The sequence below is a fragment of the Salvelinus namaycush genome, chromosome 20, assembly GCF_016432855.1.
Source record: "Salvelinus namaycush isolate Seneca chromosome 20, SaNama_1.0, whole genome shotgun sequence".
NCBI lineage: Eukaryota > Metazoa > Chordata > Actinopteri > Salmoniformes > Salmonidae > Salvelinus > Salvelinus namaycush.
In genome coordinates, this window is record NC_052326.1 from 32,719,703 (window position 1) to 32,738,390 (window position 18,688).

Here is an 18,688-nt window from a genome sequence, read left to right on the forward strand (position 1 = left end):
ATAAACATTTACAAACGTCTACACCTGTTTTCGCTTTGTCATTATGGGGTATTGTGTGTAGATTGATGAGGAATTGTTTTTATTTTGATCAATTTTAGAATAAGGCCGCGGCTTTTGTGGAACGATGGGTAACAATGCTTCGTGGGTGACTGTTGTTGATGTGTGCAGAGGGTCCCTGGTTTGTGCCCGGGTCGGGGCGAGGGGACGGACTAAAGTTAAACTGTTACATTGTATTATATATTTACGTAACAAAATGTGGAAAAGTGAAGGGGTCTGTGTTTTGAATTAGTCACCTTCAAAAGCACTGTCCATTTGCTTGTGTTTGGCTTTGAAACAACATCCAGAACGACCATGTTTTCCACTCAGTTTCAACCCTTCTTCAATTGATCTATTACAGTGAGGTGAGATTGAAAATCTTGAGACTGTTTTGATGATAAATGTTTGTTGTGATTTTAGATTGCATTTGCATTATTGTCAGTGTGGTTAAAGGGACAGTAGAGCCCTGAGTAGCAGGCCATTAGCAACCTGATGATCGTTAGCGAGTTGGATACTACCAACGCATGTCCAGAGTGCATAAGAGGAGATAACCGTGACTCAACGATCACGTTTAATTTAACTGCGGTCATGACTGCTGGTGTGGCAGTAATACGGTCACCGCAACAGCCCTACCTCCAACCCCACATCTGCCCTCAAAATGACCTTATTTGCTCTGGTAATGACTGGTTGTTCAATACGGACCGGAGTGATCTGTCAAGACGACGTGCTTAAAGACATACAGTATTTATGGGAACTCACATATTTATGAGATCATGGAAGATGAGCAAAATGAGATTCCACTCTGCATAGCCATAGGTAAACTCAGACTCTGTTTGAAACTTTGTCTAACACAGGTATGTCACAATTTTGAACTGGGCCTGGCACAATTTTCCCATTAACTCTTGCAGCATCTTTTAGTCAATCTATAACGCTAGAGATGATTCTACCTGACATGATGCCTATGACCTCAGGGGCATCTAAAGGATTGTAAACTGCTGTTATCTTTGGTCGTTGTTTAAACAGGAATGTTGTTTTCCCTCAAGAAATGTAATCTATCAACTGTCTACCAGAAGAAAGTCAGACACGTATGTGCACGTGCCCTGCAAGACAGATGGTTCAACAGGGTCATAGTCTTCTTCATTTTATACGTGTGGTTGGTGCAATTTAAATATGCATTGGAATAACTATTGAAATTACACTTAAATGTTAGACCAGTGAGTCTGATGTCACAAAGTTCACCAAGGTCAGCCCTGCTGCCTCTGCTCACAAAACGACACAGATAGATAAATTAACACGGCCTTCTCACTGCACCTGTTGCTGAGGCAGCGAGCGGTTCAACAAAATAAGCGCTTTACCTTCATTCCAACATTCCTCTACACTCACACACACACACACACACCTTGAGGATCAGAGAGAGAGAGATTTAGCGATCTGTCATCACACCCACCGGATCCTTCTGACTGCTACAGGGAGGGCCAGCTCCTTTAAACGTGACCACAGACACAAACAGTCTATTACTCCGCATTAGGAAGGTGTCATTAGACCTATGAGCCCTACTTGTTCGTCAAATAAGTAACCTGTGTGAAATGGCTAGCTAGTTAGCGGTGTGAGCTAGTAGCGTTTCAATCGGTGATGTCACTTGCTCTGAGACCTTGAAGTATCAAATCAAATCATATTTTATTTGTCACATACACATGGTTAGCAGATGTTAATGCGACTGTAGCCAAACGCTTGTGCTTCTAGTTCCGACAATGCAGTAATAACCAACAAGTAATCTAACCTAACAATTCCACAACTACTACCTTATACACACAAGTGTAAAGGGATAAAGAATATGTACATAAAGATATATGAATGAGTGATGGTACAGAACGGCATAGGCAAGATGCAGTAGATGGTATAGAGTACAGTATATACATATGAGATGAGTAATGTAGGGTATGTAAACATAAAGTGGCATAGTTTAAAGTGGCTAGTGATACATGTATTACATAAAGATGGCAAGATGCAGTAGATGATATAGAGTACAGTATATACATATACATATGAGATGAGTAATGTAGGGTATGTAAACATTATATTAAGTGGCATTGTTTAAAGTGGCTAGTGGTAAATTTTTACATAATTTCCATCAATTCCCATTATTAAAGTGGCTGGAGTTGAGTCAGTATGTTGGCAGCGGCCGCTAAATGTTAGTGGTGGCTGTTTAACAGTCTGATGGCCTTGAGATAGAAGCTGTTTTTCAGTCTCTCGGTCCCTGCTTTGATGCACCTGTACTGACCTCGCCTTCTGGATGATAGCGGGGTGAACAGGCAGTGGCTTGGGTGGTTGTTGTCCTTGATGATCTTTATGGCCTTCCTGTGACATCGGGTGGTGTAGGTGTCCTGGAGGGCAGGTAGTTTGCCCCCGGTGATGCGTTGTGCAGACCTCACTACCCTCTGGAGAGCCTTACGGTTGTGGGCGGAGCAGTTGCCGTACCAGGCGGTGATACAGCCCGACAGGATGCTCTCGATTGTGCATCTGTAGAAGTTTGTGAGTGCTTTTGGTGACAGTAGTTGTTTCCCTTGCGCTACAATGGCCGCGGCTTTTGTGGAGCGATAGGTAACGATGCTTTGAGGGTGTCGATGTGTTCAGAGTCCCTGGTTCAAGCTCAGGTTGGGGTGAGGAGAGGGACGGAAGCAACACTAACACAGACATGATATATGGGAAATACATTTTAAATGGAAGAAATATCACGATCAAGTTTACATCATCAATATTATATTTTTATTTTTTCTTAAGTTCAGAAGGACAAGGTGAAGGAGGGAGGAATAGGAAGACAAAATAGAAAGGTTGATAGAGTTGGCTGGTAAGCCGGTAATTGCTCTACAGAAAGGAAAAGGAATAGAGTGGTGTTGACAGATTGTCGTAAAGTAATAATAATGATAATTTTTTCCCTGCGCTTTATTTACAGTACTTGTCTATTCTCTTTGCTAATCAGGGCAGAGGGAAAGGGTCACACACAGTGCAGTCTGACACATACACCATGTACGTTAATCCTTTCACAACAGACAAGCATAAAATGTCACGGCTGTTTTTGTATTTGTTTAAGATGGTAACCATGGTTCTCTGGCAGATAAAGCATGTCTAGAGAGTCAGATCCAGGTCCTGTTGGATTAATGATCAGTTATTAATGCTGAATGTAGTTAGCAAATGACCAGGGAAACGAAGCTATGAGAGGAATGAGGTCATGAATCAGATAGACTACCTCATTGAGTTGTATTGATATGACCGGGCCATCAATGTTTTTTGTGCTTTTTTTGTGCTTGATTTGTACTCTATCAATGAGATGGCAGAGAGGAGTACCTCAGGCCCCTTTGACCTCTTAGCTTCTCTCTTTTCTCATCTGGACTGGTAAGCTGTTATGGTTCATTATGGACATCCTAATTGGCCACCACGTTTGCTTGTTGACCATTTCATTCGTCACATTAGCTCCAACCTGAGAACACTTTCCTCAATTGACAAGTATAGTACTCTACTCTCTACACTGATGTGTTCCTGTCAGCTCTACAGATTCTGATCAAGTCATGCCAGATTGCTCCTGGCCCACCAGTCTGGTTGCAGTCAGAGAGATTTTGTTATGTTTGAGAGAGTTTTACCTGGCGAGCCACAGTAGCCTTAGGCCTGTTCCAGTTGGATTGGCTCAATGATAAATGGGTATAAAAAGCACTACAGGAGGAGTCAAGTGGAATTGTTCAATTGAATAGACAGTCAAATCGATTCTCATGTCTGTCACTCTCATGACCTGGCCTCTAAAAGCCTTCAAGAGCCCATGGCCCCATCGACCTCCACTGCTGTAATATTTCTATCTGAGGGTGTGTGTGTGTGTCTGTACATGTCTGCCTGATTCTATAGTTTCACAAGCACCACAGAGAGGTCTGTTGTAACCTAAATCCTAAATTTGTCCATGGTACAAATGGTACATTCTAGGCTTGGGTGGTATACCGTATATACCGTATACAGGGGTACTTTGAAATACCCACACTATGATTTTCAATACCATCCCCCCCAAAAAAGTTCCAAAATTATTGGCAACCTTGATAAAGATTAAAAATACTGTTTTGATCTATATTGTATGCTCCAAAATTTTGGGGAAATTATATTATTTTATATTAATAGAATTGCTCAGAGAAATAGATTTTGTTGCACAAGTCATATTTTTTTCTCTCAAAAAGATGGGGGTCAAAATGATTGGCATCCCTGTTTTCAACACCTTTCAATAGCTCGCCTTGCGAGGATAATGGCACTGAGCCTTTTTCTAAAATGTTTTCTGAGATTGGAGAACAAGGGATCTTAGACCATTCTTCCATACAGAATTTTCCCAGTTACTTGATATCCGTTGTCTGCGCTTATGGACTGCCCTCTTCAATTCAAACCACAGGTTTTCGATTGGAGTTCAAGTCCGCAGAATGAGATGGCCATTGCAAAATGTTGATTTTGTGGTCAATTAACCTTTTTGGTGGATTTTGATGTGTGCTTGGGGTTATTTTCTTGCTGGGGGATCCACTTGTTTCTGCCAAGTTTCAGCCTCCTGACAGAGACAAACCAGGTTTTTGGCTAAAATGTCCTGGTACTGGCTAAAATTCATGATGCCGTTGACCTTAACAAGGGCCCCAGGACCAGTGGAAGCAAAATAGCCCCATAACATCAAAGATCCACCACCATATTTTTCAGTTGGTATGGGGTTCTTTTCTGCATATGCATCCTTCTTTCGATGCAAAACCCACCACTGGTGTGCATGGCCAAAGAGCTTTATTTTTATGTCATCGAACAAATGTAAATGCTTGGATTGTAACCGGTGCTATGGTCTAATGACATGAAAATAGAGCTCTTTGGCTGCGCACTCCAGTGGTGGGTTTTGGTCGAAAGGAAGATGCATATTGGTCTTTCTATAAACTAGGGTACCAGTGAGGATTTCCTACGCTGGACAACTTGTTACAGCTGTTGATAATAATCTGCCATTTAAAAAAACATATAATTACGTTAAGATATCAGGGGGGAACATAGTTATTCAATAAAATTCACGAGTTGATTTTAAATCTATGTTTAAACCCCATGGTTGTTATCTTGATGGATTTGTCCAAATCGTGTGACATAAAATCTTACTTTTCTGTCCCTGCATTTATGTCAGTGTAAGTTTTCGTTATATAATATATTAAGCATTAATCAGTTAAATTAGACATTTAACTTGAACCCTGTAAGAATCCTGGATCTAGCTGTTGGACCGTTCTCTGTATAAAGAGCTCAGAAATGCAGTGTAACATAACATTTCGTGTTTCCTTATGTTACGGGGTGAAAACAGTTTTCATGGGCACACAAATCCCCCGAAATGTATGTCATTGAAAAATCAAATGCTTCTTAACTTGCAAAATCGAATGCTTCAAATCGAGAGGCACCTTACCTTGGTTCTTCAATAATTATGCATAATACTTGTTGGATGTGCATTTGGTGTTGAGCTGTTTAATTACGCCATGATATTTTCACACATCATCTGATACAGAAAGGACTTTTCTGAATGACAGCCATGTGACAAACAGCTGTTGTGATACCGCATGCGATGCAACAACTGCCAAAGTGCTGGAAAAAAGTTGTTCGCGAGGAATGCCCATCAATCAAGTTTTATTTTTATTTTATATAGCCCTTCGTACATCAGCTAATATCTCGAAGTGCTGTACAGAAACCCAGCCTAAAACCCCAAACAGCAAGCAATGCAGGTGTAGAAGCACCATAATGTTTGTGTTTCATTTGTTACGCAAGACAGTTGTGCCTGGATCCACGTTAGATATAATATCCCTAGCGAATTGATGTTGATCATCTGTTAGCTGCTTGATTTACAGCAGAGTCTCGTTAGGTCTAACTGAGAAAGCATCAAGGTAATGAGTTCATGTTTTTATGCCTCGGATTGGACACAGTCTACTGTCTACTGTGCGCTACTGTCTACTGTGTCTACTGTCTACTGTGAGTCTACTGTGCGCAATCGTGTAGGATAGACTATTGTGCAACACCCAACGCTATTCCTATTAATTATTCTGGATATAATGACAACAAATTACAGCCTAGTGGGCTTCTTCACAATATGATCTACTAATGAAATAACATGACAAATACATTTTGGTTTCCATGTTACACCTGCAATTTTAAACAACACAAAGGCCTTGAGGTCACCTACTTGAACTTGAGCTCAGAAATTAAAGTACTGGAAAAGGCCTACCTTGAAAATCAGACATTTCCTCAATTTGATGCTTGAAAAGTCCTTGTAATTATTGTAGGCAATTTATAAGTTCTCCTGCTCCATAATAAATATCGGTGATAAGATTTTTTGATCAGTTTTTGTGAGAGACGTGGCCACTTGTTTGTTTCTCGTAGCTTCAATTGAAGGGTGTTGTGCTATTCTGTTGCGGAAAAACCATGTGCGCTTATTATGAGGATGACAACATCATCTAATTCTGACTTCAACATTCTGACTTTCCATACAAATCCTTCCATCACAAAATGAAATGTTTTTGGTCACTTTCTCATGATAAAAACAGCGATGGTGAGCTTCAAATGGTGAGATTAATTCTACCACTATTCATGGCTTTATTATGTGTGCCTGCATTGGCCACATAGGCTACAGAAAAATCGCCATGCATCCAATTTATTTAGTCAGGCAGGTCCACATTATTCTCACATTTTAGAATGTAATAATCATTTGTATATCAATGCATTGGAAAGGCCTAAACAATATATATATATTTATAACCGTGAACATTAGAGTGTCTGGCTCTGGTATTATGCTGGTGGACATTCTTAACAAATGAAAAGTTGTTGGATAAGTACCTGGGTACTGAGTCGTGATAATTTTGTGGACCACACTAAATTGAATTAAAACTAGTCTTTTTTCCACAGATAGCCATACTAGCTGCTTAAAATGCTTGACCTCTTGATGAGTATGAGGTGGGAGTTTAAGTACAATTCTTACATGCTTGTTTTGGCTGGTCTGTAGCTTATTCTTTAAATGTTTGGCATAACCATGATGTGCAGGCATAATCAAAGTGACACTGGACTAGTGCACTTCCCAGAGTCTTTAGGGTGTCTATAGCTAGGTTTCCATCCAATTGGCGACAAATTTTCATGTGCATTTTCCCATCAGAGTTGTGTTTCCATCAAATTAACTTGTTGCGGATAAGTCTGGTAAATACACTGCTCAAAAAAATAAAGGGAACACTAAAATAACACATCCTAGATCTGAATGAATGAAATATTCTTATTAAATACTTTTTTCTTTACATAGTTGAATGTGCTGACAACAAAATCACACAAAAATTATCAACCCATGGAGGTCTGGATTTGGAGTCACACTCAAAATTAAAGTGGAAAACCACACTACAGGCTGATCCAACTTTGATGTAATGTCCTTAAAACAAGTCAAAATGAGGCTCAGTAGTGTGTGTGGCCTCCACGTGTCTGTATGACCTCTCTACAGCGCCTGGGCATGCTCCTGATGAGGTGGCGGATGGTCTCCTGAGGGATCTCCTCCCAGACCTGGACTAAAGCATCCGCCAACTCCTGGACAGTCTGTGGTGCAACGTGGCGTTGGTGGATGGAGCGAGACATGATGTCCCAGATCTGCTCAATTGGATTCAGGTCTGGGGAACGGGCGGGCCAGTCCATAGCATCAATGCCTTCCTCTTGCAGGAACTGCTGACACACTCCAGCCACATGAGGTCTAGCATTGTCTTGCATTAGGAGGAACCCAGGGCCAACCGCACCAGCATATGGTCTCACAAGGGGTCTGAGGATCTCATCTCGGTACCTAATGGCAGTCAGGCTACCTCTGGCGAGCCCATGTAGGGCTGTGCGGCCCCCCAAAGAAATGCCACCCCACACCATGACTGACCCACCGCCAAACCGGTCATGCTGGAGGATGTTGCAGGCAGCAGAACGTTCTCCACGGCGTCTCCAGACTGTCACGTCTGTCACGTGCTCAGTGTGAACCTGCTTTCATCTGTGAAGAGCACAGGGCGCCAGTGGCAAATTTGCCAATCTTGGTGTTCTCTGGCAAATGCCAAACGTCCTGCACGGTGTTGGGCTGTAAGCACAACCCCCACCTGTGGACGTCGGGCCCTAATACCACCCTCATGGAGTCTGTTTCTGACCGTTTGAGCAGACACATACACATTTGTGGCCTGCTGGAGGTCATTTTGCAGGGCTCTGGCAGTGCTCCTCCTTGCACAAAGGCGGAGGTAGCGGTCCTGCTGCTGGGTTGTTGCCCTCCTACGGCCTCCTCCACGTCTCCTGATGTACTGGCCTGTCTCCTGGTAGCGCCTCCATGCTCTGGACACTACGCTGACAGACACAGCAAACCTTCTTGCCACAGCTCGCATTGATGTGCCATCCTGGATGAGCTGCACTACCTGAGCCACTTGTGTGGGTTGTAGACTCCGTCTCATGCTACCACTAGAGTGAAAGCACCGCCAGCATTCAAAAGTGACCAAAACATCAGCCAGGAAGCATAGGAACTGAGAAATGGTCTGTGGTCACCACCTGCAGAACCACTCCTTTATTGGGGGTGTCTTGCTAATTGCCTATAATTTCCATCTGTTGTCTATTCCATTTGCACAACAGCATGTGAAATTTATTGTCAATCAGTGTTGCTTCCTAAGTGGACAGTTTGATTTCACAGAAGTGTGATTGACTTGGAGTTACATTGTGTTGTTTAAGTGTTCCCTTTATTCTTTTGAGCAGTGTATGTAGTGCATATTCAAATTGACTTTTGCGGTTAAAATCCCATGTACCGAATAAAAAATAAGTTAAATGTTGCATAGGTATAGCGAAAGTGCTCACCACACAACATATTATCACGTGACTCCAAGTTTACTTTGATATGATGGTTATTATTTACATTTACATTTTAGTCATTTAGCAGACGCTCTTATCCAGAGCGACTTACAGTAGAGTGCATACATTTTACATACTGAGACAAGGATATCCCTACCGGCCAAATCCTCCCTAACCCCAGACGACGCTATGCCAATTGTGCGTCGCCCCACGGACCTCCCGGTTGCGGCCGGCTGCAACAGAGCCTGGGCGCGAACCCAGCCCAGCCTGGGCGCGAACCCAGAGACTCTGGTGGCGCAGCTAGCACTGCGATGCAGTGCCCTAGACCACTGCGCCACCCGGGACCCGGGATATTATATCAATATTTGTGCATAAAAGCATTTCCACCACATTTTTCGCACAATTAATTTTACAGACACAAAAAGATCCCACCTTGTCCAGCGTATTTTGTTTTGTCGACATTTGGAAAGTTTACCAACAAATGTGCTGTTTCCATTAGGCCTGTCGTGACATTTTTTATCCAACGTACTTTATCCCCATAAAAAGGTTGGATGGAACCTGGTTAATGTCATGCCATTTTGAGGATACTGGAATTATATTTTGGATGAATGTGCGCATGCCTACAGGAGACTTGAAGTAGCCTAATCAGATTACAACATTGTGACTGGTTGTGTTTATGACACATAATAAAGTTTTTAATTATTAACATTTAGGCTATATTAAAGCATTAGGTTCTATGTGCACTGGGATAGTCACGACACCATTCTGTATACATCTGGCCCTTCTTTGGACACTGTGTTAACAAATCTCCAAACGAGCTTCAATGCATTACAATACTCCTTCCATGGCCTCCAACTGCTCTTAAACGCTAGTAAAACTAAATGCATGCTCTTAAACTGATCGCTGTCCATACCCACCTGCCCGACTAGCATCACTACTCTGGACAGTTCTGACTTAGAATATGTGGCCAACTATAAATACCTAGGTGTCTGGCTAGACTGTAAACTCTCCTTCTAGACTCAAATTAAGCATCTCCAATCCAAAATTAAATCTAGAATCAGCGTTCTATTTCGCAACAAAGCCTCCTTTACTCATGCTGCCAAACATACCCTCGTAAAACTGACAAACCTACCGATCATTGACTTCGGCGATGTCATTTACAAAATAGCCTCCAACATACTACTCACCAAATGGGATGCAGTCTATCACAGTGCCATCCGTTTTGTCACCAAAGCCCCATATACTACCCACCATTGCGACCTGTATGCTCTCATTGGCTGGTCCTCGCTACATATTCGTAGCCAAACAGACTGGCTCCAGGTCATCTATAAGTCTTTGTTAGGTAAAGCTCCGCCTTATCTCAGCTCACTGGTCACCATAGCAACACCCACCCGTAGCACGTGCTCCAGCAGGTATATTTCACTGGTCATCCCCAAAGCCAACACCTCCTTTGGTCGCCTTTCCTTCCAGTTCTCTGCTGCCAATGACTGGAACGAATTGCAAAAATCACTGAAGTTGGAGACTTATTTCTCCCTCACTAACTTCAAGCATCGGCTGTCAGAGCAGCTTACCGATCGCTGCACCTGTACACAACCCATCTGTAAATAGCCCATCCACCCAACTACCTACCTCATCCCCATATTTGTTTTTTGTTTTTTTCTGCTTTTTTGCACAACGGTATTTCTACTTGCACATCCTCATCTGCACATCTATCACTCCAGTGTTAATTGCTAAATTGTAATTACTTCGCCACTATGGCTTATTTATTGCCTTACCTCCTTACTTCATTTGCACACACTGTATACAGATTTTCTATTGTGTTATTGACTGTACGATTGTTTATCCCATGTGCAACTCTGTGTTGTTGTTTTTGTCGCACTGCTTTGCTTTATCTTGGCCAGGTCGTAGTTGTAAATAAGAACTTGTTCTCAACTGGCTTACCTGGTTAAATAAAGGTGAAATAAAAAAAGAGGAAATAAACTCGGATTGAAGAGGAGGCAGAGCACATGTTAAGCTTTCCTAAATAACTGGCCTGCCTGGAGCATGTGGCCACATTATTATAGGACGATTTGGGAGAATGAAAATATGCAACAGGCATCTCACTATCAGAAGTAAGAATACAGCCAGTCTGACCTGCTACTGTGACTTTCTAGACCTTCTAAACCGTGGAGAGTAGAACAACAACTGATCCAAATGGAATGAAACATTTTAAGTCACAGGGCTTTTGTGCCGTTATTCAAATGACATTTTCACTGCAGCCTAGAGTAGAATTTTGTACTCACTTGAAAACAATAATTAAATTATTCATTGCATTGTGGTGTTTGTTATAGACTAGTCTAGGAAGGATAATTATATTGTCCCTAAACAAGATCAATAGGGGAGCTTTTTGAGTTATTTCATGCGCAGTGATGCACCTGGCCTCTCTACTGCCTGTCAGCGATTTCTATTTGTTCTTTTTGATTCATATTGAACTTTTATGCAGCTTTGAATGCTTTTATGTGTGGTGTGATTGCTAGTTAGCCTATTGCAGATCTTGACATCCACCTACCAATATTGTCACTGTGAATGGTGGATAGAGGGCAGGATAGACAGTTAGATTGGTAGACTATATTGACCTGTGGTATAGTCAAAGTTAGCATGTGGAAAAGCATAGTGCATAAGGGAAGTACCAAAACACCTTAATATAGGAGAGGCCATGCAAACAGATAAGGACATTTGGCTAGGATGGAAGAAATTATATAGTAAAACCTACAAAAGAGCGAGTGCAAACCAGGGGGGAAAAACACTACCCTCCCTATGCAACAAAAAAAAGTTAGACAACTCTCCCCTGTTTTGGACCACCCCCTTACCCCAGTAAATGTCTTACTGTCCCTAACTTGCTAGCTAAGTTGCTAGCTTGCATGATCAAGCTTCTTGGTTACAGCAGAGACAATCAATCCACTCCTGGTTCAGGATCCCTGCTGCCTAAATTAGTTTTGTGTGTGCAGCACAACTGTGAGTAGCCTTTTAAGATAGGAGCTGGGTTGTCTGTCCTTGCAATTAGTTTATGTTTGATTGCACTTGTTAGCTAGCATCCACTATGGGAATTAACTAGTAATTTGTTAGCCTTTGTAAGCATTTTTTTTTATATCGTCAACAACAACAAAAACTTTGGAAATAAATAGCGCCCTTGTGTGCACTGGCGGTAATATGTATAACCCGTTATAGAACAGGAACGGTATGAAAATCTGGATACTGCCCAAACCCTGAATACATTCCCACTGAAAACAGTTTTGAGGTATTGCCTTCATTAGTTGAAGGTAATTAGCACAGTTCTATGCCTTGTTATTTTTTCTTTCTTCCTCAGGTTAAAAGAGAATAGACTGCAGGCCAAAATGTACGTTTTTTTTTTTTTGTGCTGAGCCAACAGTGTGTTGTTATCGTCAATATATGACATAATCATGTCATAAATTGTCTGTTGTTCTTGTCCTGAGGGTAGTTGTGTGCTGAGAAGAATGTGCTTCTTCTCTACTTCCCTGGCCCTGTATCCTTAATGCTGTTAAATTGTACTGAATGTACAATCTTTGTGCAAGATTGGGTTTTCAATTCGTTTTATTTATATTTATTTATTTATAAATAGTTGCCTTATTGTGTTGTGTGATACCATCCTTCTGCCCCTCAGTTGTTGGAGTACGTGGGTAAAAGGAAAAGCATCGTGGATGTGGGTTTGGCCCAGGCCTGTCTACCCCTCAACACACGCTGCCACTACTATGAGCTGGAGATCACTGATGCAGGAGAGAAGTGCTACATCGCCCTGGGACTGGCACGCAGGGTACGTGTCCTTATCATATAGGAAAGTAAGCAGCAGAAATGCTGTGCTAGCAGGGCATGCAGGGGCCAGATTGGACCCAACTCTAGCACTGACATCAAATTTTATTAGTCACATGCGCCGAATACATCAGGTTTAGACCTTGCAGTGAAATGCTTAATAACTAGCCACTAACCAACAATGCAGTTTTAAAAAATACGGATAAGAATAAGAAATAAAGTAACAAGTAATTAAAGAGCAGCAGTAAAATAACAATAGCGAGACTATATACGGGGGATACCGGTACAGAGTCAATGTGCGGGGGCACCGGTTAGTTGAGGTAATATATACATGTAGGTAGAGTTATTAAAGTGACTATGCATAGATGATAACAGAGAGTAGCAGCGGTGTAAAAGGGGGGAGGCAATGAAAATAGTCTGGGTAGCCATTTGATTAGATGTTCAGGAGTCTTATGGCTTGGTGTAGAAGCTGTTTTGAAGCCTCTTGGACCTAGACTTGGCGCTCCGGTACTGCTTGCCGCGCGGTAGCAGAGAGAACATTCTATGACTAGGGTGGCTGGAGTCTTTGACAATTTTTAGGGCCTTCCTCTGACACCGCCTGGTATATAGAGGTCCTGAATGGCAGGAAGCTTGGCCCCAGTGATGTACTGGGCCATTCGCACTACCCTCTGTAGTACCTTGCGGTCGGAGGCCGGGCAGTTGCCATACCAGGCAGTGATGCAACCTCAATGGTGCAGCTGTAGAACCTTTTGAGGATCTGAGGACCCATGCCAAATCTTTTCAGTCCCTTGAGGGGGAATAGGTTTTGTCATGCCCTCTTCACGACTGTCTTGGTGTGCTTGGACGATGTTAGTTTGTTGGTGATCTGGACACCAAGGAACTTAAAGCTCTCAACCTGCTCCACTGCAGCCCCGTCAATGAGAATGGGGGCGTGCTCGGTCCTCTTTTTCCTGTAGTCCACAATCATCTCCTTTGTCTTGATCACGTTGAGGGGGAGGTTGTTGTTCTGGTACCACACGGCCAGGTCTCTGACCTCCTCCCTATAGGCTGTCTCGTCGTTGTCAGTGATCAGGCCAACCCCTGTTGTGTCATCGGCAAACTTAATGATGGCGTTGGAGTCGTGCCTGGCCATGAGGTCATGAGTGAACAGGGAGTACAGGAGGTGACTGAGCACGCACCCCTGAGGTGCCCCTGTGTTGAGGATCAGCGTGGCGGATGTGTTGTTACCTACCCTTACCACCTGGATTCGGCCTGTCAGGAAGTCCAGGATCCAGTTGCAGAGGGAGGTGTTTAGTCCCAAGGTCCTTAGCTTAGTGATGAGCTTTGAGGGCACTATGGTGTTGAACACTGAGCTGTATTCAATGAATAGCATTCTCACATAGGTGTTCCTTTTGTCCAGGTGGGAAAGGGCAGTGTGGAGTGCAATAGAGATTGCATCATCTGTGGATCTGTTGGGGTGGTTTGCAAATTGGAGTGGGTCTGGGGTTTCTGGGATAATGGTGTTGATGTGATCCATGACTTACCTTTCAAAGCACTTCATGGCTACAGACGTGAGTATTACAGGCCGGTAGTCATTTAGGCAGGTTACTTTAGTGTTCTTGGGCACAGGCAGACTTGGACAGGGAGAGGTTGAAAATGTCAGTGAAGGGGCCTCCCGGGTGGCGCAGTGGTCTAAGAGCTGTGCCACCAGAGATTCTGTGTTCGAGCCCAGGCTCTGTCGCAGCCGGCCGCGACCGGGAGGTCCATGGGGTGACGCGCAATTGGCCCAGCGTTGTCCGGGTTAGGGAGGGTTTGGCTGGCAGGGACCCACTAGCGACTCCTGTGGCGGGCCGGGCGCAGGTCACGCTGATGAGCGATGAGACACGACTGTAACTACTACCATTTGGATACCACGAAATTGGGGAGAAAAAAGGGGTTTTAAAAAAAGAAGGAAAATGTGAGTGAAGAGAATTGCCAGTTGGTCAGTGCATGCTCGGGAGTACACGTCCTGGTAATTTGTCTGGCCCTGCGGCCTTGTGAATGTAGACCTGTTTAAAGGTCTTACTCACAACGGCTGCGGAGAGCGTGATCACACAGTTGTCCGGAACAGCTGGTGCTCTCATGCATGTTTCAGTGTTATTTGCTTCGAAGCGAGCATAGAAGTAGTTTAGCTCGTATGGTAGGCTCGTGTTACTGGACAGCTCTCGGCTGTGCTTCACTTTGTAGTCTGCAATGGTTTTCAAGCCCTGCCAAATCCAACGAGCGTCTGAGCTGGTGTAGTATGATTCAATCTTAGTCCTGTATTGACACTTTGCCTGTTTGATGGTTCGTCGGAGGGCATAGCAGGATTTCTTATAAGCTTCCAGGTTAGAGTCCCGCTCCTTGAAAGCGGCAGCTCTACCCTTTAGCTCAGTGTGAATGTTACCTGTAATCCATGGCTTCTGGTTGGGGTATGTACGTACAGTCACTGTGGGGACGACGTCCTCGATGCAGTTATTGATGAAGCCAGTGACTAATGTGGTGTAGTCCTCAATAACATCGGAGGAATCCTGGAACATATTCCAGTCTGCTAGCAAAACAGTCCTGTAGCTTAGCATCTGCTTCATCTGACCACTTTTTTTATTTATCTAGTCACTGGTGCTTCCTGCTTTAATTTTTGAGGATTTTTGAGGAGGATGGAATTATGGTCAGACTTGCCAAATGGAGGGCAAGGGAGAGCTTTGTATGTGTCTCTGTGTGTGGAGTAATGGTGGTCCAGAGTTGTTTTCCCCCTCTGGTTGCACATTTTAACATGCTGATAGAAATTTGGTAAAACAGATTTAAGTTTCCCTGCATTAAAGTCCCCTGCATTAAATATCTCCAGCACAATGAACATCAATGACACTATTATGATCGTCATCATCACCCTACATTCTCATTATCTAGCCTAGAATGAGTCCATCTGAAACATGTTATACTTCCATAGCATTCTACGGTTCTTAATTCACTCTGTCACATCAAATGTTTTCATACCAATCCACATATAACACCGACACACCATCTGTTGTACAAATTCTGAATGTGCATTCAAATATACAGTTGAAGTCTGAAGTTTACTTACACTTAGGTTGGAGTCATTAAAACTCGTTTTTCAACTATCTTGTTAACTAACTACAGTTTTGGCAAGTCGGTTAGGAAATCTACTTTGCATGACACAAGTCATTTCTCCAACAATTGTTTACAGACAGATTATTTCACTTATAATTCACTGTATCACAATTCCTGTGGGTCAGAAGTGTACATACACTAAGTTGACTGTGCCTTTGAACAACTTGGAAAATTCCAGAAAATGATACAAGCATACTTCCAAAGTTGTGGCAAAATGGCTTAAGGACAACAAATTCAAGATATTGGAGTGGCCATCACAAAGCCCTGACCTCAATCCAATAGAAAATTTGTGGGCAGAACTGAAAAAGTGTGTGCGAGCAAGGAGGCCTACAAACCTGACTGTTACACCAGCTCTCCCAACTTATTTTGGGAAGCTTGTGGAAGGCTACCCGAAACGTTTGAACCAAGTTTAACAATTTAAAGGCAATGCTACCAAATACTAATTGAGTGTATATAAACTTCTGACCCACTGGGAATGTGATGAAAGAAATAAAAGCTGAAATAAATCATTCTCTCCTATTATTCTGACATTTCACATTCTTAAAATAAAGTGATGATCCTAACTGACCTAAGACAGGGAATTGTTACTAGGATTAAATGTCAGGAATTGTGAAAAACTGAGTTTAAATGTATTTGGCTGAGGTGTATGTAAACTTCCAACTTCAACTGTATATGCAGGCCTCAATTCCAAATGATTGGGAAAGATGGGCACCATCTAAAAAGGTGGAATTAGGCTAGATGCTAATCAAACCTTAATTTCGGGGTGCAAAGGAGGTAAAATGAAAAAGAAACTGAGGTAGTTGTTTAACCAGTCAGTGCCTTTGGTCAAATGTTGCTATCACTTATCTCGCTAGCTCAGCCATGACTATCCTATCCTCCTTCAACTATTTCCAGTGAATGACAACTTTCACAGTGTGGCAGTTTTCCAAGCATGGCTATTTAGCCGCTAGGTAGCTGGGCATTTTTGTCTGATGAGTTGCTTACCACTGAGTAGCACCATACACAGAAAGAAACTACATAAAAAGAAAAGTATGCAGCAAGTGCTTGCGTTCTCTGGGTTAGAAAGATCAAGTTGATAATATCGTAGATAAAGCTAATATCCTAAAGTAATTAATTTGGACCCCTTCCAACGGTGTCTCTCTGTATAATTCATGACAGTGATTATCTCCATATTGTGGAAATATCATCTGTCAGGCAGTTTAGAGAGGGCTTGTCTAATGACTGTTTGCTCAATACAGAGACACCTGAACTCATTATGACAGCAGAGATTTAATCAACATGGAATCTGCACATCCTGTTTAATATAAATCAAAGAGCTGCTCCTTCAGATATGTCAGTTATTTTATCAGACGAGAACCTGGAAATAAGAGCCCCTCGATACTGCTGGATCCTTCTTGACCTTTTTGACTGCATCTGGAGCTCCCACTCTTGCGACATCATGGAGAGTTTCAAGTAAGTCACAGTTCAGGTAGGCCTCCCCGTTTCAGCAAACAAAGGGGAGTAGGTTTGCTCAACAACAAATGGCAGGAAAAAACTCTCCAAAATGACTTATTCAGAGGAGAAACGTCAGGATACCTGTGCTTCATCAGAGTATGAAGCAAAGCCTTGAGCGTAAGAAGTAGATGTCTGCCTATTTTTTTTTTTGTGCTCCAAATCCTGTTTACCATGAATTGTACTTTTGGAAGTTTTTCCTAGGTAAACCCTATTATTGAGGTTTTAATATGTGTTGGTGTCTTCTATCTTTGGCCTGTACCTCCTGATAGCTAACCACTGTGTTCCCATGGCTGTTGTAAGGATGTGTTGTACCCAGACAATGACAATGAATGAAAGTCCTCCATTGGGCGTTGAAGCGAAACCATTCTGATGTCAGTTAGTTACGTTTGCCCAATTCATCTACCTTTGATCAAGTCCACACCCTTGTTAATCTCTGGGGTTGCCTAATGTCATATCACACACAGTCATTCTCCCTACCTCCTAAACCTTTGCACTCTTGTCTGTGTGTGTTGCTTGGCACTAAAGGCTGGATGAGGGTGAGAAAATAGAGCTCTGTGATTTCACTGATTTGTTTTCCGGGGATTGTTTTCTGGAGCAGTTGGCAGTTCTGGTGGGACATCATAAATCCAGCAGTCTGCCATTCCTGAGGTTTCAGACTTCCACTGCTCACCTTCACCTCCTAGCAGGCCCAATGAGCCATCCTCTCATTAATGTGTTGATTGTGAACCATTACCTCTCACGGGAAAAATCAAAGGCGGATGTCATCCCCGTTGATAAACCACTTGTGAAAGCAGATCAGTGACAACTTTGACTCCTTTTTTATTGGAGAACAGTGGGATGGTGTGATACACATTCCTGTGTCCCTCTATCTCTCGGTCTCCTACCTCTCCATCTCTTTCTTTCTCATCTATCATGCTCTTCATCTTAACTTTTTCATCCCTTAAACATACTCCCATTTAATCTCATCTTCCCATCTCTCCATTGCCTCACCTGTCCATCTCCATACCTCTCCCACTATCTGACCCTCTCTTTATCCACTGTCCTCTCCTCCCTGTGTCTTTATCTCTCCATATCTGTACCAATAAAGCCCTTGCCACTGTGGCCATAGCGGCTTCCATTGGCACAAAGGCAGCTCTCTTTTCATTCTTCTCTAAACCAGTTAGCATTAGTCGTGACCTGGTGGCGCCACAGTACATGTCTTTGTTACTGTGTGTTTCAGTGAATAATACCATCATAGAAGCTAGGGCTATTAGCTCCGGTGACGCCATCCCCAGCTGATGTTACCCACGGTGTGTTAAAGATTAGCATCTGAGTGTTTTGAGAAAGCTGTTTCATTAATGGATAGCGGTTGCTGTGGGTAAAGCCT

The 18,688-nt window shown here is 42.9% G+C and overlaps 1 protein-coding gene across 2 annotated transcripts in view; it reads left to right on the forward strand.

The window, feature by feature from the left end:
* LOC120065267 (SPRY domain-containing protein 3-like) overlaps positions 1-18,688 on the forward strand; it is an 88,593-nt gene that overhangs the window by 64,951 nt on the left and 4,954 nt on the right. The window contains exon 6 of one of the 2 annotated variants that reach the window (XM_039016104.1): positions 12,557-12,706. The exons of the other annotated variant lie outside the window; for it this stretch is intronic. Within the exon in view, the coding sequence (XP_038872032.1) occupies positions 12,557-12,706 (150 nt within the window). The remainder of the gene's footprint in view (positions 1-12,556; positions 12,707-18,688) is intronic. 2 annotated transcript variants of the gene reach the window in all.